Raw genomic sequence first — 23,643 nt, forward strand, 5'->3', positions numbered from 1 at the left:
CCGAGGCGCCCCGGTTGCCGCCACCGTTGTCCGTCTCCACCTCGATGTAGTTGAGCGTCTTGGGCGGCTCGCCCGCGCCCGGCACCCGGCGGAAGTCAAAGTTGAAGACGGTGGGCCCGTCGGGGCGGCGCCGAGCCGTGTCGGGCCGGTGGGCGCTCAGCGGCGCCGTCACGTTCTCCGTGTTGACGTAGTTGTGCGAGGGCTCGGGGGCGGCCGACAGCGGGAGGGGGCAGCAGTGGGGCGGGCCGTGCGGGTTGAAGCCGTTGAGCGACGGCGTCTTTAGGCCGCCGCCCTCCTCGTCCTCCCAGCTGGACTTGCGCGCCTCCCACACGGGCGGCAGCGCCGGCAGGTTCTCGTAGTCCAGCAGTGCCGTGCGTCGCTGCGCCGAGTTGTTGACATTCTGCAGATCAGGGGTCAGCGGGGTCGGGCGGCGGCAGTGGGGCACCGCGCCCAGATCGGCCACCTCGCCGTTGCTCTCTCGAGTCTCTCCCGCCTCCCGCAGCCGGCGCTGGACCGGCGTGGGGCCCAGCACGAAGCGCGCACCCTGCGGCTCCAGCAGCACCCGGGGCTCCGGCGGCGGCGTACTGCCGCCCGCCCGCGGAGGGGGCGGAGGGGTGGGGGGGCGTTGGGCCTCTGAGGAGGTGGGGCTCTCAAGCAGCGGGGCGGTGCTCGGCGGGCTGGGCGGCTCCTCCAGCAGACGCGCCGTGTTCACGTACGTGTGCGCCTGAAAGCAGTCGCAGCGCTCATCGGGCGGCGCCGGGGCGGCGGCGCGCGGCGCACTAACGCTCTCGTCGGCCACCAGCAGGGGGTGCGTGGACTCCTCGCCCACCGACGGCAGCCGGGTGCTGGCCACCGACGGGTGGCGGCTGGACGGGTGGGACGGGACGTCGCCTGCCGACGGAAGCCGCGACACGCCGTTAGGCACCGTCGGCACCGAGTATCCCAGGGCTGAAAAAGCACGCGGTCAAGTGTTAGCCGGCGTCCCGCAACAAATCGTTTCGGCGTTTTTGCTGTCGTGTGCGCGTCTACCCGCAGGCGAGAGCGCCGCCCCCTGGTGGCTGGCGTCCAGCACGGCTTCCTCCACGACGCTGATGCTGTGACTGTGCATGATTTCCTGCAGCATGTTGAAGATTTCCTCGGCCCGTGCGCACTTGAATGCAAAGATGCCTGGGTCGCACACGCGCACAACAACAACACAAAGACAACAAGGGCGGTTGTCACATACGGGATGGGCATCCACACGACACAAACGAGCGTGGATGCCGAGCGAGCGTTCAGAAGTGAAAAATTGGAAGTTGTTCAAGCCCTGGAGTAGCAAAGCGCGGTCCCACTGGCACTGGCACTCCGCGAGCTGCCTCGAGCGATCGGTCAAAGAATCACAGAATTAAACCGAACTCAAATTTCCATTTCAATCATAAAATACGATCAACCTGGACGAGTACGCAAAACCAAAACCTTCCAACGGCATTCAAAGCACAAACGCACAATCACACGCACACGCAACGCCTGAGTGAGGAGGAGGAAGCCGACGAAGCGCAAACGGCATCGGCGGGTCACCTTGTCCCGTCTGACAGCGGCGGCCGCTCTCAAAGGAGAAGAGGTTGGAGTCGTAACCATAGCGGCGCAGGCACAGGTACGGCCACCTGACGTCGTCGCGGCGATGCGTGCGCAGGACCAGCTCGCCGTCCGTCAGCTCCATCACGCCGGCGCCCAGCTCGTTCCCATCGTCGTCCACGTTGATCACCTGCCGGCCGACGGCCGTGGGGGGGCGCTCCGTTACGTCGGGAGCAGGGACTCCGCGTGCGCACGTCGACAATTTGCGCAGCGCGTTGGGCTAAAGCCCCAAGAGATGAACCCACCTTGAATTTACTTTGATGATTATCTGCGATCAACTCTTTGTCTGGACAGCTTGAACAGCTACTACCCATGATGCCTTACTGCACCCGCGTGGCTCGTCTGCGTGCGCAAAACAACATGAGAATACCGAACCCGTGTGACATCACCGTCCACATCGCTCGCTTGAGGACTTACCTCAGGTCTTCCTCCATGGTTAGCGGCGCAATCGTCGGCACGCGAGCCTTTGTCACAGCAAAGGATGAGGATGAGGATAAAGATGAAGATCAAAGCAGCTGCAGATTAAAATCAGAAGACAAACACAAAAAGGGGCGTGTTGAACATGTGAAACAGGCCAACCGAACTGTTGTCAACTGTTCCGTGTTCAAAAGCTGTTCCGGCTGTCTTGCGTTTCCGTGAGCCCACGAGTGGCCAGTCAGGTGACCGACAAGAGAGGGAGCAATTCGGCGCTACTGACGTTTGTCAACAAACACGCATACAAAAGACCACAAATCGAGTCCAGAAAAATACATTTTGTGTTCATTTTACTTATCGAGTGATAAGTCGAGAAAGTAATTATCGGGACAAGGGAGGCCTACTTGTTGAACTTCAAATGTTCACCATTTGAGCCTCTCAACAGTAAATCCTCTTTGGTTTCTGTCGCTCTTCACGACAGCAGACTGATGATTTTTTTTTTTCAAAATAAAACATTTGCAAACATCCACTCTTACTTTGGAAAACAATCAGCATCATTTTTGACAATTGTCTGATGGATGTACCCGGCCAAACCAATTGGTTTGTTTTTTTTTTTTTGTTTTTTTGCTTTTTTTTTTTCAACTGTCCACTTGAAATCACGTCATGTGTTGAACAAGCAGAAGAAAGTGTGCGTGCTGGGGGGGTTAAGGGGTGGGACAGGAGAGCTCAAAATCAATCTCTGTATTCGTCAATGGATGTGACAGATTCTTGTTGACTTTCAAACGTAGCTTGGAGCAGACGTGCGTGACCGACGCCATGCGTGCTGCGATCAGGACGTCCTCCGAAGCGCTGGGGAAAGGCGACTTTGATATCTCTCCTCTTTCATTGAAAACTGCTTCTCACAACAAGACGTAGGGTGGAGCGGTTGCTGCTGTTTTGTTCCGGCTTCCGCTGTATTCATGTTAATTTACGCTAAATGTTGCGTTCGGCTTTGCCGCAGCTGCTGTCAAAGCGAGATGTAAATAAACATGTATCGCCTTATGTTTGACATCCAATTCACCCATTCGTGAATAAGAATTTAAAGAACGTTGAGTGTAATCCAAACAAGGAGGTTGCCATGTGATGATAAATATATATTTTCAAATGAAGACACGCTAATATTCAGGAATTAACTACTAATTATTTCAATCACGGATTAATCCTTCTATTTTTTTTTTTTTTGGTGGGGGGAAGATTAATTGATTAATAGTTGCCCCTGTATTGGCATTTGCGCAATTAGTGCTCAACATTAAGTATAATAGAGTTCACAGTGATTTATCATGAGACAGAAACAATTTACGGTTCCAATACTTACTTGATTTGTTCTGCTACAAACAGGATGTATTTTTTAAAATCAATAGAATATATTCAATGATGATGTATTAGGACGTTTAAAATAAAAAGCAGAGAAACCTAAGTTTGAACATGTTGCTCGGTTTGCATTTGAACGAGTGCTTTTAGAAAAACACGATATAAAAGTATCATTTGAATCTTCGCTCTTTTTATTGAACAACAACAAAAAAAAAGACATGAAATGAAAACCTGTTCTTCCTGACAACCTAACCTCAGTTTGCCTTCGCGTTGCATCGAACGTACAAAAGTAGTTTACGGAAGCCGCAAAAGAATAATAACGAACAAAGTTGAAAAGAGTGCAAGATGTGACAAGAGACCAGTTCGTTGAGGTCGGTTTGATGTTCGTTGGGGGGGGGACTGTGTTGTGATGCCAGCTACTTATTAAGTTTGCTTGGTTAGCACGGCTAGGCTAACTTTCTGGCTAACGTAGAGCTAGGCTAACAGGCTAATTCGACAAGCACACAACAACGAGAAAAAGAAGGAACGTCGGAAAAGAAAGACGAGCAAACTCACCGGACGACACCAACTGGAAGCCGACTGGATCCCTCCAAAGGCGGCGGAAGTCCTCGCGCTGCGTCCGGCCGAGCAGCTCCGACGGACGGTCGGCGTTAGCATTAGCACCAGTTACCTTAGCATTAGCATTGGAATCAGAATCAGCCCCCGCTGCTACACGAGATCTGCCGCCGCGTCCATCTTTCTCTTTCCTCCTCCGCCAGGAAAAAAAAAAACACTCCACAAAACTTTGTCCCAAAGTCTTCCTAACGCTCGCTTTCGCGGACCTCAAGCGACGGAAAGCGTCTGGAATCCATCGAGAGGCGTCGGCGCTTCGCCGCCAACCGAGCGCGACGTTGACGCCGTAAGTGGGATGAAAAAAAGAAAAAACAAAAAGAAAGAGAAAGTTTGCTGGCCTCTCCACTGTCGCTGCTACCCTGCTAGCTCGCTAGCTAGCTCGACCGTCGGGCTCAAAGTTGCCCCAAAACTTCCACTAAGCAGGAGTCGACCAGTCAAAAGCCAGCCATGAGCCAGCCAGCCAATCACGAGTCAGCCAACAGCAGGCCAGCCAATCACTCACCTGCCAAACACCGCCTAAGCCAACCACGGGTGAAGCAGTCCCGAGCAAGAAGCTATTAGCCAACCAGCTACTAGCTACCATCTGCGCATGCGCAGCCGTCCGACCACATATCAGACTTCTTCTTTACGCACATTTAATATGCATTCATTATGAATTCTGCGCACGAAATACACAACCATGAACAGTATGTTTATGTGCTCTAAGCAACAAATTTGCTAAAAAAGAACGAAACTTAAACATTTTGTCCCGACCCTAAATATACATTAACAACAATAATGTAAAATAATATAGGCTCATGCAGTGTAAATGACTATACTGTACACCTTTTAACAGCAATGTGCAAAATCATCAGGCACACAGTTCCAAAATACGTCAAGCAATATAAACCGCATGTCATCGATTGGATGACATCAGATTTATACGCCTGTTCTCCAGACTTCTCTTTCGCTGACGTCACTGGTGGGTCTTGTCTTATGACCTTAAGGTCGCCCGCTCAGCGTCTGAGGACACACAGCAGAATATTCACAAATAAGCAAAACAACAATGAAAATATACAACTCAAACCCCCAAACCAGAAGCAATTTTTAAAACAATGCAAAAAAAAACCAAACTCACAAAACACCTAGGACAACACCAAAACAAAACACAACCCACGAAACAGACAACACAAAACCACAGAAAACAACAGGACACAGATAACAATATGAAAACAACAAGAGCACACATCAACCAAAATCAATAGCGAAAACCAAAAGCACAGTAAAAGGAGACAAAAAAAAAAAAATCCAACTGACCTGGCTCAAGCTGACGTTTTCGTACACAATCAAGCTCCTCGCTCGAAGCACGTCGCTGATGCACTGATGCACAAATGCGTACTGCCGCTGCACGTGCACACACGGGAACGGCACCGTGAGGAGAACGCGTCGGAAATGTGGCTCACGTTCGGGTCACGAAGACGAGACGCACCTCGGTCTGCAGCATGTGCGAGCGGTGCAGGCGGAGTTGCCAAACGCAGCCGTAAACGTCCAGCGCGTCCGAGGTGTCCAACTGCTGCAGGAGCCGGTCCAGTGCCACGAAAGTGCCCGTTCGGCCCACGCCCGCGCTGACGGAAACACAAGCGCATCGACCGTCCTTTACCTTCGGAGCGCGTGAAGCGTGGCGCTCGGCGTCCACGTCACTCGTACCTGCAGTGCACGATGGTGGGACCGCCAGCGGGACTTCTGTTGACAAAGTCTCTGACGGTTCTGACAAAGTGGACCAGCGACTGCGTGCTGTCAGGAACGCCGTGATCGGGCCACACGGTGAAGTGGAATTGGCGAACCGTGCGCACGTGCCGCACGTCGTCCTCCTGTCGGGCACACGCGAGCGCACGTTTTGACCCCACGGGACACACTCGTCGCGACCTTACGACAGGCTAAAAGCCTTACGCTGCACACGTTGAATTCTCGGATGGTCCACTCGGGCAGCACCGACTCGGAGGTCATGTGGACGATGAGGTCGCCGTAGTAAAGGGGCTCTCGCTCCGCCGGCCAGTAGCGGTCGCACTTCACCTGATGGCCACGCGCAAACACAAGGTTAATTCTCCCGACGGTCCGCCGGTTTTGTCAAGGCCGAGACGTCCGACTGCCGCTATTCGGTGTGCGGTATACGCACGCGTCCTTTCTCCACACACTGCGTGAGCATGACCACGTTGCGGGCGTTTTGCTCCCAGGCCATTTTCCAGAAATCGTCTTTCGTTCCCGGCAGCGGACCCTGGGTGGCGATGTACTCGCGGCGGGAATTGTTGCCCTGTGACGACAATCGACCACACGCCAAGCTTGTCCTGTGAGTGTGTGTGTGTGTGTGTGAGAGAGAGCGAGAGAGAGTGAGAGAGTCTCACAGGTATGTAACTGGCGTTGATGTAGTCGGAGGAGAGGTCGTCATCCACGTACGATAACTTGACTCTCGTTGAGTCATCTGCAAACACAAATTGGACGTGATGCACACGCGTGTGCTCGCTCGTCAGCGTGCGTGCGTGTGTGCGCCTCACAGGGTAGAATGTTGTTGTATCGGTTCTTGCCGCGGTTCTCGGGCAGCAGAGCGGCGTCGCTGGTCTGGTTGCGGCCGACGTCCTTCAAACTCTGAAAATGGGTCACAAGGCCGGGCAACTTCGATTTAGGAGTTTGGTTCGATTGGGTCAGCGAGCTCAGAAGTCATGTCACTCCATTTTACCCATTGAAATGAATTGGGGGGGAAAAAAAAAACGAGCACGATGTGAGCATCTGAATGTGAGTCGTGGCCTACAGCAGCTTTCTGCAGCTCTCCTTGCCCACACCACCTTAATCGCAACCCCCTTGAACCCCCCCCAGCTTGACTCGAAGGATGCTGTACGTGAAGCTCAGTCAAATTTTGGCTCGTAACGCAAAACATGAAATCAGCCATTCGACGGCTCAGAAGTGGAAAAACACCTCAGCGCCGGATGACAATCGCGCATCGCTGACAATCAGATCATCCGTATTGAGCATGGGTTTGCTTTGGATCGTCTTCTTTTTTGAAAATATGCGGGAGAAGAAGGTGGCAAAGAAGGCCAGCGTCACCTCATACTGCTCCGAAAGTAGGAAGTGGGCGTCGGCCTGGAGTTTGTTGTAGTGACGTTCAAAGTCGGCCACGTTGATGGGGCTGAAAAAATGCCAAAATGGAGTATTTCAAAACTATGGGGAGTGATTTACAACCCACCCAAACAACGACAGTATTTCCAAAAACTCCCCAAACCATGATGACGATTGTAATTTTGGTACCTTGTCATGTGACGGCGCTTCCTGAGATGGGAAGAAGAAAAACGAGAGTTGGTGACGCCCTTGTATGATGTCATTTGCGTGTGCGTGTGTTTGTTGTCCGGTGTGTCCTATTTCGAGTCATGTGACCTCACCCTCTGACCCCTAGGTGACCTCTTGGCAAAGCTCGCTCGCTCCTCACACACATGTTGACTGCCATGCTCTCCTCGGCACTTTTAACGCACACACACACACACACACACACACACACACACACACACACACACACACACACACACGGGAGAGTGTGAGAGCAAGCAGCACACTAAGTCACGCACATGCGGACACAAGCGCTCACGTGCACGCAGGCTTACGTTTTTGGTCGTGCATTTCGTCTGTAGAGGATGAGCGCCGCCAGCGTTGCCACGGCAACCATCACGAAGACGCCGGCGCTGATTCCTCCCACGAGGCCGCCGGCAGGGTCTGCGGACGGGACGGGACGGGACGGGACGGGACGGGACTCAGCGGTCAGTCGTGAGCGTGGCGGTCGCCCAACTTTCCTCACCTGTTGCGGTGCGCACGGGCAGCGACAGGAAGGTGTCGGCGTAGAGAGGCGCCGAAACGCCGTCGGACACTTGCGTGAACGCTCGAATGCTCAGCCTGAAGCACAGCAAGCACAGCGACCGCTCACATCTTTGGATTCTCACGTCATCGTGTCATTCTCTTCGCGTCACATTATTGCCATGGGTGTGGGGGTGTGGGTGTGCAGATAATGTAATGTTCGTGACGTGTATGCGTGAGGACATGCATGCCAACATCATGCTATTGACATGCGCATCCGCGTCTTGGGGCACCTGTAAGCAGTTGTGGGTTTAAGCGGTCCGTCACAGAAGTGTCGCTGGCGGTTGTGGCGTGCGCGCAGGTGGTCACATGACCCGCCCAGGGTGTCCGACCCCGCCCCCACAGTGATGTCATAAGCGCAGGCTTCAGCGGGGCTGCCGCCGGCGAACAAAGATGTCTGGTATGACTTGATGGACGTGTTGGACATGTAGTCGGCGTACGAGGGCAGAGGGTGGCGCTGCTCGGGCAAAACGCTGTCTTCACCTACGCACGACACACACACACAAACACACACATGGAACGATTGCTCTGAAACGTTATCACTTTGTTTCGACATCGATAATTTGGTTGAGGGGTCCTGCTAATTGAACAAAAAACGCTGCGCGTTTCCTGCCTTTGGACTCTGTGACGACGACGCTGAAGAATTTGACGGCGCCGTTGACGTCGCTGAACCAGCTGCAGTTGAAGTGGAACAGGATGGATGACTCGGTGGCCAGCGCCGACACGGCGTCCACTCGCATGCTGACCGGCGGCACCGGGGGTCCTGAACACAAGGCGACTATTCATGACAAAGTCAACTTTTGACCCTTACGTACTGTCCGTTGACACGCCCACAATGAGAGCGTGTCACCGACCGACCATGCATGTTGTTGGAATGTGGAAGGAACCGGAGTACCCGGAGAAAAGTCACATCAGCACGGGGAGAACATGCAAACGTTATCAAATGGGACCTGAACAGTTTGCGAGTAACGCTGCGGTCCACTCCGGACCCGTCGCGTACTTACGGTCGATCATGGTGACCACGCTGTCCCGCGCCGCCTCACTGGCGCTGGTGTCCGAGATGACTTTGACGCATACGGTGTAGCGCTTGTGAGGCTCCAGCAGGTCGATGACATATGCGGCCGGGCGCCTGTCCGCCCGCCGGCCCGAGCGGCGCGAGTAGACCAGACTCTGCGAGTCCTCGTGCACGCACTCGACGGTGTAGGAGTCAAAGTCGGCCTCCGGGGGCGCCCAGGAGCAGGAAATGGAGGTGGAGCTCTGAGGGCGGCAATGGAGGCCGATAACGGGGGACGGCTCTGCAGAAACACAGCAGCTAGTCAGGAACTCCATCCTCAAAACTTCAATCACGTCTCTGTCTTTCGTGTCTTTAGCGACAGGCAGCCGTCCAAATCACGAGAAGAAACTCAAAAGGACGGTTCTGTTGAGGCAGCGCAGCGACCAAGTTGGTAGCACACTCCTTAAACAGTCGACTCAAAATTCCGTTGTGGCACTTTGGTACATCGCTATCTTATGGTATTTTCATGCTCATGATTCTCGGCATTCTGCGGATGCGCACAACCGCCGTTGATCACTTTGAAGGATGTGTGCGTGACGCCACCTACTGGTGCGGATGCTGCGCTGGATGGGCAGGCTGTAGGAGGGCGGGGCCCCGTCCCTCGCCTGCGAGGCTCCGCTGACGGTGCGTAAGCTGAAGTTGTAGAGGCGTCCGGGGAACATCCCTCTCACGATGCGACTGCCGGACCGGCGATTCTCGTACGGGTTGACGACAGAGCCGCGGTCGGGCGGCGTCCAGCGTACATCGAAGTCATCGTAGTCGGAGTCCGGGGGGGCGGTCCAGGTGATCTCCAGAGACGTGTTGGTGACTCCTCCAAACAGGAATGAGCTTGGCGGTTTGGGAGCTGAGAGGCACGACACGGCATAGTTGACCCCAATGCAGTTCAGATTTTGAATGGCGGCAAAACCAGCGGCCAAGAGATGGGCCGGACAGAAAAATAAACCGAAGCCTGCACACTGTGCGAGAGTTCAGCCCGGTTAGTCAGTCGCTCCGAGTGAGGCGGCCTCCAGGCGCAAAGCCGTGTCGCCTTTGAAAAAGCAGAACCGTGACATTCCCAGACTTTGTACCTCCAATCCACAAACAGCCTCACGAGCTCCCACACAAACCCACATTGACAAAGCTACCACCAGTTGGCACCCGATGATTGTGAAGGGTTGTGAGTCTGGGTTCTGACCTGTCCTCGCGTGCACGCTGGCCGCGTTGGCGAGATCTCCGCTGAGGCTCAGGACATCGACGCGATAAAGTCGACCCGGCGTCAGGCCACTGAAAATGAACTCTGTGACCTCCGGCCCCAGCTGCTCCTGTGCCCGTAGCGAGCCGTCAGGGGCGGACAGCGAAAGCCGGTACCCGGACACGCCGCCCTGGCACCGCTGCCACAACACTCGCAGCTGGTCGCAACCATCGCCGCCCTCGGCGCGTAGAGATGTGACGGCGGACGGGACTGACGGTAGACAAGGCATCGGGGACATCAGGATGGCACGATGATGATGATGATGATAAAGATGGTGATGATGATGATGATGATGATGACAGCGACGATGATCGTGATGATTATGGCGACGATGACGGGGAAGATGATGATGATGATGCCTTTGTGGTGTCGGTCGCCATATGTCTGGAACGTGCGCTGACCTGTGCCAGCCCAAATGCTGGAGCGGTTGCTCAAGTCTCCGCTGCACGTGACGACCACCATCTTGTAAGCCGAACCAGGCGTGAGTCCTCGGAACGAGCAGTCCAGGCTGGACGGCCCGAGCTGGCGCTGTTCCCGCAGAACCTCATCCGCGTCATACAGGAGCACGTCGTACGAGTCCAAGTCACCCGCCGGCCGGGACCAGCAGAAGGACAGACTGGTGCTGGTGTTGCTTTGGATTGACAGCTGGGTGGCGGCTGCCGGACCTGACGGGAACAGGAAGCGGGTCGTGTCGTCAACACGCGCCTTGTCGTATCACGCTTGACAGAAACGGGAAGTCTTACGTGTGCGAGCATTGGCGGTGACCCCGAGGCTTTGGACTCCCCCGCTGGTGGTCCGGACCAGGACGTTGTACTGTCTTCCTGGGCTGAGACCGTCAAACGTGTGTTGTGTGAGGGCAGCAGTCAGCGTGGCGTTGGCGAGGACGGCGCCTGGCTTGTTATCGAGAAGCTGCAGGAAGTAGCCGTCCGACACGCCCGCGGCTTTCCGCCAGGTCACTTGCAGGTTGCCGGTACCGACTGGGTTCTCCACCCGCAGTGCTGTTACCGCCGACGGGACTGAGCAGAGCACACGGAGCGGTCCACTTCAGAGAGCAAGCGATACCAAAGCGACACGACCGCAAGGACCGGATTTTCACCCGTGCGTCCGCTGGCCGTTTGATTGCTGGAGAGGTTGCCGCTGAACGCCTGAACCATCACGTCGTACAGCTGACCCGGCTGAAGCGAGCCGAACGTAACCTGATTCTGATGTCTGAGCACGGGCCGCGTGTCCAACTGGTGGTTCTGTTTGTACAGAACCACCGCGTATCGGTCCACGTCGCCTTGGCCCACCGTCCAGCTCACGGTCAAACTGCTGCTGTCACCACCGTTACTCACTTGGATGTTCTTCACCTGGCTGGGAACTAAACGGGAAACCACCATCAGACCGCCCGCTTCCTTATCCCGGGCCATAAACTTCTCGCACAACTACGCCAGACCCGGTGCTGGCTTTACCCCAGTCACAAAAATAGAGCCAGTATTGCGTTGTTGTGTGCGTTCGACCTGTACGGCCCTCGATGAACTGGGTCCTCTGGTTGGGTCCGCTGAAGGTGGACACCAAGACCTTGTAGAGTCGTCCGGGCGTGAGAGAGGACACCAGGCACTCGCCCATGCCGTCTCCCAGGGTGAGCGGAGGGAACACCTTCATGTCATTGAACAGCAGCTGCACCTCATAGTGGTCCACATCGCCCGGGGCCGCCGTCCATGCCACCCAAAGCTTCTGGGAGGTCCGACGGGCGACATGCAGGGAACGTACCGCCGCCGGGACTGGACAAAAGAATCGAAACGTCTGCTGAGTTCTCACTCAATCGAACGTTTTACAAATGCAGCATAAGACACGAGACACTCACAGGTGCGACCGTGGGTGGAGGCGCTGGCCTCGTAGTTGCCACTCCAGGTGGCGACCACAACCGTGTAGAGTCGTCCGGGGACCAGGCCGTGAAAGACGCACTCATTGCGCATCCTGGACACCGTCTGGTTCTGCAGCACCGCGTTGTTGTGCTTGATGGCAACGTGGTAGAAGTCAAAGTCTCCGGAGGCGGGACGCCAGTACACCTTCAGGAAGTCGTCACGGGCGCCGTGTATTGCCGTCGGGTTCTGGACCTTCGAAGGCTCTGAGCAATGACAATCATTCAAAGTACAAACTCACTGTCAGAGCCTCATCGGCGTTCTATTTGCTGCACTCACGTGTCCTCTCCAGGACGGAGGTGTAGTTCTGGAAGGTTCCGCTGCAAGTGGTGATGGAGATGTTGTAGAGGCGTCCGGAGACGAGGGAGCTAAAAACGCACTGGTGACTGGATTTGGAGACAACCAGCGTGTGAAGTGTCTTGTCTCGGTCCCTCAGAGCCACCAGGTAACTGTCCACCTCCCCCAAAGCAGGACGCCACGACACGCTAAGGAAGTCCACGCGCCCGTTGTTACTGACGGTGACCTCACCAACGGCAGCGGGTACTAAAGTGGGTGAACAAGTAGATCCACACTGAGTTGAAAACATCTCGATTGTGTTTGTGTCATCAAAGAGTGACAGTGTTACCGGTGCGTCCCTCAGCCACCGTCTGCCGGGATGGGCGTCCCGCTCGGACTGATGTCACAACCACCCTGTAGAGGGCGCCGGGCCTGAGGCCACGGAAACTCAGACTGAAGGCATCCGCCGGCATGCTCTGGTTCTTGATGACGCTGCCCTCGTGGATAAGCAGGACGAGGTACAAGTCTACGTCCCCGCTGCCCTGCTCCCACTGAGCCAAGAGGCTTTCGGTACTACCCAAATTGCGAACCTGCAGCCCGGTCACCTGAGATGGAGCTGCGGGGGGACAACGCGACCATTGGACACTAGTTACCAGTCAATCACAACGCACATCTCGACAGACAAACATCCAAGCACGACGGCATCAGTGAGTCTAAGAAGCAGAAACATTTGACACAAAAAGATGCCAAGAGTCAGTTGAACAAATCTTACTGGTCCACGTGTTGACAGAAGCGGAGCTGCTCAGGTTGCCGCTGGTGGTGGTCACGGTGATAGTATACAGCTGCCCCGAGGTGAGCTCGGCGAAGGAACACCCGGTGGCCTCTCGGGGGAGGAGGTTTTGAACCGCAGGCGAATTGGGCCGATCTCCTCGGATGACCGCCTTGAAGCCGTCCCACTCGCCCCTCGGCGACTGCCACTGGAGGTACACGGCGGTCTCCACGACACGATAGACGCGTAGCTGCTGGACTAGCCCAGGAGCTGAGGAGCAAAAAATATTTCAGAAACAGGACGTCCGGCAACGCCAGAACAGAACAGGTCATGTTCGCGCTTCGTGCGTGTCACAGAACTGAACGTAAACTAACCCAGTTGTGCTTGGCAGCAGGCGGTGTTAGCCAGCGTGCCGCTATGCACTGTGACCTCGGCACCGTAGACCCGACCCGGCACCAGGCCCAGCTCCTTGGCGGTAAACACGTAGCTCCGGCTCAGCTTCCCGATGCTGTCGTTGACCAGGACCGCCGAGCCGTTGCGCAACAACACACTGTACTTCTCCCAGGTGCCACTGGGGGGCATCCAGGCGAGACGCAAGGCGCTGCCGTCAGAAAGCGAGACGGCGGACAACGCCGACACCCCATCAGGAACTGAAACAGCCCAACAACAACCACCACGATAAATGTTTGCTCGCTACGCTAACATTGTTTCTAACTGGTCGCCAATTCGTCAGCACAACGTTCCGTGACAGCAGCCGCAAGTCGGCCTCGTGGTCAGCGCATTTGAGACGCACTTCAGAGGTGATGCCAGTTCCATACCAGCCTCAGGCTTTCCTGGATGGACTTCGCATGTTGTCCCCCAGCTCAAGTATCTTACCCTTCCCACATTATAAAAACAGACTCGCAGCTTAGCTTCATTCAATCCCGAAAGACGATTTAAACTGTGACAACAAAGGTGACTTGAAGGTCAGGTGACTTGAGGGTGATGTGAGCGCTGACCTGTGTGCACCTCCACTTGTGCTGGTGGTCCGTTTACGGCCGAGGCAATGGTGACACGGTACGCTGTTCCCGCCCGCAGTTGTGTGATGGCGCAGGTAAAGTTTCGAGCGGCCCCTCCCACCGGCTGGCACTCGCTAACCCTCAGGTGGTTGCCAAGTGTGGCCGCCGCAGCTGCCGTGAAGTTGGCGCACAAGGGTTCCGAGTTGAAGGTCATCAGCGCCCAATTCACACCGACCTTGACCTGTGTGAAGGTTACCAAGCAGCTGGGCCGATTCTGAAACGTCACACACGCACACACACACACACACACACATACACACACACACACGCACACACACACATACACACACGACTGCATTCATTGTGTTTCTGGGTCAACAGAAGTTCTCCTTTCCCACATGAGAGGGCATCATCGCAAGTACGTCGTAGCCATCAAACAGGATGGCCTGCGATGGGGAATAGAAAATAAAACTGTGTGTAATTACCTATCGATGCCACGAGGTGGCAGCAGAGTACAACACACTCTAAGTGAAGCTCCTTAACTGATTTCAACATAGTGAGATGGCAGCAAAGCAATTACTTTTCAACAAAAGTGACAAATAGGATAGGTCAGCTTTTCAAGAGACAGAGGTTGGATTCCAAAAACAAAAATCAGTCGAGAGGCGAGTTAGCCAGCGAGTGGCCAGGATGCGGCGATAGGAAAGGAAAGGTTGCTCAACTTACAGGCGAGTTGACCTTTGGCTCAGTTGCTGAAGGACTGCTTGTTGTCATGGCAACCATTGCCAGCACATTGCCTGCTGGGGTTGTGGGCGGGGCTACTGATGTTGTTGGAGGCCTATTTGGGGGAGTGGACAGGACAGGGGCGGGAGCGGAGGTCGGCAAGGTGGTGGGAGTGGAGATGGGGTTAGAGGTCAGAGGAAGGCCGGGAGTGCCGAATGCAAGGGAGGCAGAAGTGATGGCATGCCAGGTCCAGGCAGGACGAGATGAGGCCACGGCGGTGGCGGCAGTGTTGCTGGACGTAGAGCCAATCGTGCTGCTGGCAAGGGAGGTGGGCCCGCTGGTATGAATGGCAACATTTATGACAGCGGAGGTGGTGGCAGCAGTTGAGGCAAGTGCGGCGGGAGGAGTCGAGGCCGTCCTGCCGGTGGGAAGGGCGGCAGGAGTGGCGACGCTCACTGACGTCACGCTGCGGTCCATCTTTGATGTGAGGTCACGTGTCGCGACTGGCCTGTCAGTCAAACTGAACGATGGCCATACACACACACACACGCACACACACACATACACACACGACTGCATTCATTGTGTTTCTGGGTCAACAGAAGTTCTCCTTTCCCACATGAGAGGGCATCATCGCAAGTACGTCGTAGCCATCAAACAGGATGGCCTGCGATGGGGAATAGAAAATAAAACTGTGTGTAATTACCTATCGATGCCACGAGGTGGCAGCAGAGTACAACACACTCTAAGTGAAGCTCCTTAACTGATTTCAACATAGTGAGATGGCAGCAAAGCAATTACTTTTCAACAAAAGTGACAAATAGGATAGGTCAGCTTTTCAAGAGACAGAGGTTGGATTCCAAAAACAAAAATCAGTCGAGAGGCGAGTTAGCCAGCGAGTGGCCAGGATGCGGCGATAGGAAAGGAAAGGTTGCTCAACTTACAGGCGAGTTGACCTTTGGCTCAGTTGCTGAAGGACTGCTTGTTGTCATGGCAACCATTGCCAGCACATTGCCTGCTGGGGTTGTGGGCGGGGCTACTGATGTTGTTGGAGGCCTATTTGGGGGAGTGGACAGGACAGGGGCGGGAGCGGAGGTCGGCAAGGTGGTGGGAGTGGAGATGGGGTTAGAGGTCAGAGGAAGGCCGGGAGTGCCGAATGCAAGGGAGGCAGAAGTGATGGCATGCCAGGTCCAGGCAGGACGAGATGAGGCCACGGCGGTGGCGGCAGTGTTGCTGGACGTAGAGCCAATCGTGCTGCTGGCAAGGGAGGTGGGCCCGCTGGTATGAATGGCAACATTTATGACAGCGGAGGTGGTGGCAGCAGTTGAGGCAAGTGCGGCGGGAGGAGTCGAGGCCGTCCTGCCGGTGGGAAGGGCGGCAGGAGTGGCGACGCTCACTGACGTCACGCTGCGGTCCATCTTTGATGTGAGGTCACGTGTCGCGACTGGCCTGTCAGTCAAACTGAACGATGGCAGCTGCGTCTTTGACGTTTGCGACCAATCAGACGCGGCCTGTGGCGGAGTCTCCGATGTTATCGCCGTTGTGTTTTGCGGCCAGTCAGACCCACCGGGAGACGGAGTCTCCGGTGCTGTCGTCTTTGAAATTTGCGGCCAATCAGACATGACTGAAGGGAGATTCTTGGATGTTATCGTCTCAGATGTTTGCGGCCTATCGGACGCAGCTAAAGGCAGAGTCTCTGACATTATTGTCTCTGACGTTCGCGGCCTGTCAGACGCGGCTGGAGACGGAGACTCCCACATTATCGTCTTTGACGTTTGCGGCCATTCGGAGGGGGGTGAAGGCGGAGTCTCTGGTGTTATCCTCTCTGACGTTTGAGTCCAATCGGACATGGCCGGATACGGAGTCTCTGACATTATCATCTTTGACGTCTGTGGCCAATCAGATGCGGCCGGAAGCGGAGCCTCTGACATTATCGTTCGGGAAGTTTGCGGCCAACCAGAGCCGGCCGGAGGCGGAGTCTCTGACATTATCGTTTTAGATGTTTGTGGCCAATCAGAGCCGGCCGAAGGCGGAGTCTCTGACATTATCGTCTTAGATGTTTGGGGCCAATCAGAGCCGGCCAGAGGCGGAGTCTCTGACATTATCGTTTTAGATGTTTGTGGCCAATCAGATGCGGCCGGAGGCAAAGTCTCCGACGTTATCCTCTTTGATGTTTGTGGCCAATCAGACGTGACCAAAGGTGAAGTCTCTGACATTAGCGTTTTCGATGTTTGTGGCCAATCAGACGTTGCTGAAAGCGAAGTCTTTGACGTTATCGACTTTGAAGTTTGCCGCCAGTCAGAGGAGTCTGAAGGTAGGGTCTTGGATGTTATTGTCTTTGATATTTGCGACCAGTCAGATGTGACTGACGGCAGGGTCTTGGATGGAACAGTTTTTGATATTTGCGGCCAATCGGACGAGACTGGAGGTGAAGTTTCCGACATGATCGTCTTTGATGTTTGCTGCCAGTCAGACGTGGCCGAAGGCGGAGTTATGTTTGGGCGCTCAGGCATCCCACCTGACCTCAGTGACAAAAGGGCAAAGGTCACGTGTTGGGATGCTGACGCAATGGGTGACCCTAAAGTTGACCTTGTCACCTCGGAACTTTCTTGTGTCCTTGAGGAAAGACTGATGGTTGAACTTTGGTCTGAATGGAAGAAAAACAAAAATAATTTTCATAAAACATCAAAATCATTCAGGTGGGATGACATGCTCATTTTAAAAAAGTCACAAACATAACAAATATAAGAATGAGGAAAAATAATGAGTTGAAAGCGTGCCGTGTTCCTCTTGCAGGCCTGTCACACTGAGTAGTTTTCATCGTAGTGGAAGAGGGCCTGATTAAATCTTACGTCATCACAATTTGCCCTGCCTTTTGATTATTTGGATCTCAATTTTTGAAGCCAAATTGAGTAAAATACAAATATTCTCAGGAGGGATTTGGTGGGAAAAAAACAGCCATGTAATACAAACAGGAAGCAAAATGACAACAGATTTTCTGCCCAAAAGAAAAGAACATCAATTTGGTAAGAGCGATCGTGGCTCAATTTGCGGCAGCGGCGGTCACTGAAAATGATGCCGCGGGTCAAATGTGGCCCCCGGTGAGTTGGACAAATCCGTGTAACATCGAACATTCTCGATGGGCAGTCCACGAGACAGCTTTGATTGCTGATCAGTCCCGGCAGCAAATGGAAGTGAACAAAGATCCCTTTGACGAAGACGAGGAAAATGCATCGAATACTCACGAGCAACAGACGTCCCATAAATCGGCATCAACCACAAAAGTAGAAGCGCGTCCATGTTGGCCGCCGCCGCTCATGCTGCGCGCACGCACGCACGTTCTCCAGTCCGCACAAGTTGGAAGGCAAGTGAACGAGTCGAGCGAGCGTCTCCTCTCGTCACGGGCGGCGGGCCCCGGACAGGAAAAAGGCAAGCGGCGACGTTTCCTTCAATTCAATTCTTCTCCGCACACGTTTTACACGCCAGGAAATTCCACAGAACACCTCAGGCTCACGCGGCAAAGAAAGCACGTCAACAATTCCAAACACCAACACTGATGCTAAAGTAGAATTGTCAAAGATGTTGAACGTATCCATGAAATTTAATTAGCAAGAGGTTGGAGGGGGGGGGGGTTAGTCAAACGAAGGACGGCATCAAAGGAAGACAAACTCTTGTTTCTTGTTTTGTTTTCTGTTGAGAGGGAAGAAATTTCATCTGTGCTGTACATACAGCACGTTTGACAATAAAGTTGTATCCAATCCAATCATTTAAAAGTAAAGAAATTGAAGAATTTGAAGAAGTTCAAAAATACGTAAAAAACTTTTTTTTATTTTGCAGGGCGGACTCCACTTCTGTGTCTTCAGTGCGTATTTGCGTGCCCCAGAACAGCTAAATGCCACTTCACCATGTTTGCTTTGAACTGTGGACTCAAGAGCCCCACTTGATTTAAATTCAATGAGCATTTCTATGCTGTATTCAGCACTATAGACCAGTAGCAGAAAAATGGATTCTCCAGCTGACTGGGAGCCACTGGAAATCCTTTTGGACTGGAGGAATACGTTCTTGATCTCTTTGTTGTGGTCAGACCCCGAGCTGCAGTATTCTGAATGAGCTGCAGCCGTTTGATGCTCTTTTGAGTGAGTCCGGTCAGAAGACCGTCCAAGTCTAAAAAGCACGGATACGTTTCTCACGGTCTGCTTTGAGCAGTCTGGATATGCTTTTCAAATGGTAAAAGGCTATTTTGACAATTTATTGGATTTGATTGCTGAAAGGCGGCGGGTCACTACAAAATTGATAGTTGTTTTTTTTTTGTTTTTAATAAATACGTGTACTAGTGTAAAAAAAAAAACTTTTTTTTTTTTTTGCAATGTTGCAAGATCATATTAGGCAATTGCTGGTTGAATGACATTTCTTTATGTAAACATCCCAAGTATTTTCAAGTTTCTTTAAACTATCCTTTTCAAACTCAAATGTCATGAAAGCTTCCCGCGAAAGTAGATCGATAGACAACCAGGTAAGTGAGTAAGGGTGCAGATAGGAAGACGCCGAGCCAGGGGAAAAGGTCACAGCAACACAACATCCTGGCTCGATTCACCTCTCTCATTATTTGTGCCAAAGAGGCCTCCTGGAACAGTCACCGGCCCGATACAGTACTTTAATCGCAACTTCTAACAAGTCACATTTCTATTTTGGTTTGTACTCTATTGATTGGAATGGATTTTTTTTTTCCATTTCTATGACGCTTCAACAAGCAAACAGCAACCCTCAAAGCAGCCTCCCGTTTCCCTCCCCGCCCCGCCGCATCCTGTCCTGGGCCACACCAATGTCCTGACCTTCTCACGCTCGCTCACGTACACACATTATGGAATGTCTTGAGTAAGGTGCACAATCTGAAATAACGCGTTCTGCCATTTAAAATGTCCAAATCATCAAATAGTGAAAGAAAAGCCCCCAGAGTGGGACTTTGATATTCAACGTGAGGGTTGTTCTGCAGAAAAGCAGGATGTATTTTTGGGGCTTTTCCCTCATGAAATTGTTAACGTTTGCATGGGTTGGGCTGATGATTCCGGAGCAAGAGAACTTGTGATTCTTTGGAATTATTATTAGGCTCGGCTCGGCTTGGGGTGAGCTTGATTTTTGCGGGCGAGAGCAGAGGTGTCCAAAGGCCTTGGGGGGCCTTTCGAGATGCCGCTTCCTGTTCAGTCAAAAAAAAAGACCAGAGAGACAAGTCGTGTTTGTGTTGATAAAATAATTTAATATATATTTAGAAAAACATTCACTGATGACCAAGGCTTTTAATCACAAAAAAAAAGACAAAAAAAAAAAAAAGACAAATTTGCAAATGAGCCGTTTGGTGTCCAGCGTTTGTCACTTCCTGCGGCTTCGCTGAGATGTGGCTAAGGCCAAACATGTGGCAGTGTCTTTGTTTCTCAGAAGTTAACAAAATAAAAGTCTGCTTTCTTCCGCACAAAAGAAAAAAAAAATGGCGAAAAACGTCTTTCGGACCCCCCCCCCAGGGAAAAGAGAGCAAGTGAGACAAAGCAAACGTCACTCAGCAGACATACTTACGTACACCAGGAGGAGGCGCCGCTTTTTGCTCTCAACTTTCTGACTCAAAGTATCGCCGCCCTCACGCGTCAACCGACGTCCGCCAATCAGACGGCGTCCGTCTGAGCGGTGGCGACTGGCTCGACTAATGTCACGCCTGCCTCTTCGCTGCGGGACAGCATGCGGCATGCACGCTCCATGGCGCCTGCGCTGCCGACGCACGCCTCCCACTGCAGAAGCTGTGGGGAGCGGGAAGAAGGGGGACACAGAAGAGGGCGGGAAGCGGGAATGAGATGGAGGGGAGGCAGGAAGTGGAAAGATATTGAATTGGCGGGGCGGCGGGGTAGCAGGAAGTTGAGGGACGCGAGGGAGGAATTAGGAGACGCGCCACAGAAGGAAGGCGCGGGAGTGCGGTTGGGTGCAAGCGGGTGGGGGAGGGGTGACAGGTGAACCCGAGTCATTCGATATAATGGGAGCGGCTGCTTCCTGTTAGCCTGTAGCCTAGCTTGTGTGTGATTTACATGTTTCCAGAGTTGGGCGCAGAGCGGAAGATGCTGGAGCGCTTGCTGGACCGTACGACGAGCCTGCAAAACACAAAAGCACACGCGAGGAAGACCACAAAGTGGAGATGAGGAAGGACAAAGGCGGGCGGAGTTCAGGGCGGCTCGCGCTCAGCCTGAAGCAAACCGCGCTCATCAACACAAAAAGCTTCACGTGTTTACGGCGGGGACGCTTGGCTCTTTTCCGTCGCCACAGAGACAAATGTTACGGGACGGAGGGAGAACGCTGCGATGCCATGAGCAGCGTTAGCGTCACTGACTCATTAGCGGCTCACCTCTGCCGGCTGCCTTAGCTCCGCCTCCGCTGCGATGGCTCTGCAAGGAAACAGACGACGTCAGTCGGACGGGTGCGGGAGTGTATCTGTGGCGGGGCGTGCATTTCAATCGATTTGCGTGGTTGCGTGCGCCGTCAAGATGTCCTCACACGTTCCATGCCGGCAAACATTTGGGGGCGCTGTTGGTCAGCATCTTGGCCTGGAAGCGGACATGCTCCATGTTTCCCTCTGAACACTCGTGCTGCATCAACCTGGGCGCACACGTAGAGCCAACATCGTGTGTGCGTGCGCGCGCACGAGGAGAGACAAAAGCTGCGGGCATACCTGAGCGAAAGGGCCAGGTTGGCGGGCATCATGTAATGCAGTCTTTCCAGGAGCGCCGCATGCTGCGATGCGTCAACGCAGCTGAGGTAGAGCGTCACCACCTGAGGACAAACGCGGTCACGCGTCGTTGACGGAGGCTGCGGCTCGCCTCGGAGCGTGGGTTAACCCGACCCTGGCCCGGCCGAGTCTTTCTCACCTTGTTGTGGAAGCGATAAGATGTCCAGAAGTGGGTGGGGTCAAAGGGCACCTCCAACCGGGCGGGCACGGTGCCCAGGCAGCGCAGGATCAAGTTGGGCAGACGCTGGGCCGCGTGCGCGCTGCAGAACTGAAGGTAGCTGTCGACAGAAAAGGGGGCTCGCGCTCATTGAGGCCAGCGGCAAATTCAGCTATTTCTGAACACCGAAGACGGCTGGCGCATTTCCAGCCATACGTGTGTGTGTGTGTGTGTCGACTGCGGCACCTGAGGCCGCATTTCGTGTGTGGCGCGATCCACGTCGCGTTCTGTCACTCAGGAAAAAAAAAAAAGAGTTTGACGGCACCGGTGGCAATCACTCAGTCCACAGGCGGTGAAGCTCGTCGCATGTTATGGCCGAGCCCAGCGCCCTCTCGAAGGCGTCCAGCGTGTCCCCCACCGATCCGCGCAACCAATGCCAGCGACTGCAAAGATACACATGTGTGTGAACTCCTCAAATCACTTCAACCAACCACACTCATCATCATCATCATCATCATCTTCCCCACAATCAGCAACATGACAGGATTTGTCCAAAATGGCAGTCTGTCAAAAACCCGAGTGAATGACCATTTTGGGGAACGTTTTCACGTGGTGTCACCTTGAGCAGGGCTGCTTAAAATAATAATAATAAAAAAAAAACCCTTCAAATTCAAGTCAAACAGTAAAACTGTCAAAATAGACCAAGAGGAATACGACAATTCTTTCTCACTGATTTGTTGTGGAAAACAGAACAAAAAGAGTCATTTAAAGTGCCCATTTCCGCATTATTTTGAGAAAATTGCGCAAAGATGGAGGCCAGGATGCTATTCTCACTTCTCCGAAAGATGTTGTCATCCGACTTGGTCATCCTCTGATTGATTTCATCAAACACACATGACAAACCTAAGACTCAGTTGCGTAAGAACGTACATAAACTTTTCATCCCATTTTCCAACCAGCATGCAAACATCTGCACTTAAACGGAGGTCATGTGACTGGCGTGTGGGCGGTACCAGTGAAGCAGATGCAGGAAGGAGCGCTGCTGGAGCAGCCGATCTTGCAGATCTTTCCTGACGACGGCCGACGCCCGCACCTCATCTGTGGGGAGGCCCAGGATACTCCTGGGGGGCAAACGCTCGCCGTTAAGATCGATGAGTGAGTCGCCGTATGGACCAACAAACGAGCGAGGCGCGGCGACGCACCGCAGGAGATCGACGGGCGCCATGTGAGCGCTTGGCTCCTCACACAGAGACGAGACGAATCCTTGGAAGAGCGGCGTGACGGCGCTCCACTTGTCCTGTCAGACAACACGCCCGTCAAATTGACTAAGAAAAACAAAAATGACACTTTTCATCTTAATCCTTTTTTTTTCCTCTGCGGATTTGCTTGTTCTCCTGATACTTCCGGGGCTCCCTCTTGTGGTAGATCAAAGAATCACCAGCCAACTCCGGTGAAGTTGGATTCAATTTTGAAGTTGCATACATTTTGCGGATTTGAATTTCATCCTTACAAACTGTTTTCTGTATCTGGGGATTTTTTTTTTAACTTTGATGAGCAACACAAATTAAAATGACTTATTATTTACATTTTTTTAATGCTTCTATACTGTATTTAAGTCTCTAACGGAATATGGAGAGCCAAGTGTTTATGAGGATGGCAATTAAAAAAAATAAATAAATCAATAAAAACTTGCGAACCCTTGAAATAAATGAACAAATTGTCTTGAGCAATAAGCGCAAATGAATCACCAAGATGGTCGAATGGGCTGGCCCTACTTGCATTTCTTTGCCAACAGGAAGTTGGGCCCACCTGAGCCATGAGAAACCGGCAGCAGTGGTAGAAAACCTCGGCGTTGTCGGGACACTCGGCCAGCGCGCAGAGGCACGAGGCGGCGGCACCATCGCC

At 53.4% G+C, this 23,643-nt stretch overlaps 3 protein-coding genes across 6 annotated transcripts in view; all 3 read right to left on the reverse strand.

Annotated features, from left to right (window-relative positions):
* The window catches only part of LOC109518242 (fibroblast growth factor receptor substrate 2), a 5,775-nt gene extending 1,267 nt beyond the window's left edge, over positions 1-4,508 (reverse strand). Inside the window, exons 1-6 of the mRNA XM_019873977.1 lie at positions 3,934-4,508; positions 2,032-2,129; positions 1,860-1,956; positions 1,558-1,744; positions 1,030-1,167; positions 1-948 (exon numbers count right to left, since the gene is read on the reverse strand). Of these exons, the coding sequence (XP_019729536.1) occupies positions 1-948; positions 1,030-1,167; positions 1,558-1,744; positions 1,860-1,928 (1,342 nt within the window). The 5' untranslated portion in view covers positions 1,929-1,956; positions 2,032-2,129; positions 3,934-4,508. The remainder of the gene's footprint in view (positions 949-1,029; positions 1,168-1,557; positions 1,745-1,859; positions 1,957-2,031; positions 2,130-3,933) is intronic.
* Positions 4,509-4,611: 103 nt separating this feature from the next.
* LOC109518240 (protein tyrosine phosphatase receptor type B) lies at positions 4,612-18,202 on the reverse strand. Of its 4 annotated transcripts, none has more exons than XM_019873975.1 (32): positions 18,064-18,201; positions 16,601-17,465; positions 16,268-16,543; positions 14,822-15,326; positions 14,099-14,372; positions 13,475-13,750; positions 13,104-13,370; positions 12,681-12,947; positions 12,335-12,598; positions 11,998-12,261; positions 11,651-11,914; positions 11,248-11,511; positions 10,895-11,167; positions 10,553-10,816; positions 10,095-10,361; positions 9,468-9,764; positions 8,871-9,161; positions 8,480-8,629; positions 8,100-8,349; positions 7,811-7,905; positions 7,620-7,728; positions 7,401-7,478; positions 7,270-7,290; positions 7,069-7,150; positions 6,522-6,612; positions 6,372-6,448; positions 6,146-6,280; positions 5,920-6,042; positions 5,677-5,840; positions 5,459-5,594; positions 5,287-5,373; positions 4,612-4,992 (listed from the first exon to the last, which is right to left on the reverse strand). In XM_019873975.1, exons 1-32 carry the CDS (start codon positions 18,116-18,118, stop codon positions 4,972-4,974), a joined length of 6,852 nt encoding a protein of 2,283 aa, XP_019729534.1. In that variant the 5' UTR covers positions 18,119-18,201; the 3' UTR covers positions 4,612-4,971. The 4 variants fall into 4 exon arrangements, with proteins under 4 accessions (XP_019729534.1, XP_019729535.1, XP_019729532.1 ...); XM_019873976.1 differs by having other exon boundaries at positions 16,268-16,537; positions 16,595-17,465; XM_019873973.1 differs by having other exon boundaries at positions 16,268-17,465.
* A 1,844-nt stretch (positions 18,203-20,046) lies between these two features.
* zfc3h1 (zinc finger C3H1-type containing) overlaps positions 20,047-23,643 on the reverse strand; it is a 16,249-nt gene continuing 12,652 nt past the window's right edge. Inside the window, exons 25-33 of the mRNA XM_019873880.1 lie at positions 23,548-23,637; positions 22,941-23,035; positions 22,752-22,859; positions 22,077-22,181; positions 21,721-21,859; positions 21,525-21,625; positions 21,350-21,451; positions 21,201-21,240; positions 20,047-20,949 (exon numbers count right to left, since the gene is read on the reverse strand). Of these exons, the coding sequence (XP_019729439.1) occupies positions 20,473-20,949; positions 21,201-21,240; positions 21,350-21,451; positions 21,525-21,625; positions 21,721-21,859; positions 22,077-22,181; positions 22,752-22,859; positions 22,941-23,035; positions 23,548-23,637 (1,257 nt within the window). The 3' untranslated portion in view covers positions 20,047-20,472. The remainder of the gene's footprint in view (positions 20,950-21,200; positions 21,241-21,349; positions 21,452-21,524; positions 21,626-21,720; positions 21,860-22,076; positions 22,182-22,751; positions 22,860-22,940; positions 23,036-23,547; positions 23,638-23,643) is intronic.

This window comes from Hippocampus comes, unplaced genomic scaffold, assembly GCF_001891065.2.
Source record: "Hippocampus comes isolate QL1 unplaced genomic scaffold, H_comes_QL1_v1.1 scaffold298, whole genome shotgun sequence".
Taxonomy (NCBI): domain Eukaryota; kingdom Metazoa; phylum Chordata; class Actinopteri; order Syngnathiformes; family Syngnathidae; genus Hippocampus; species Hippocampus comes.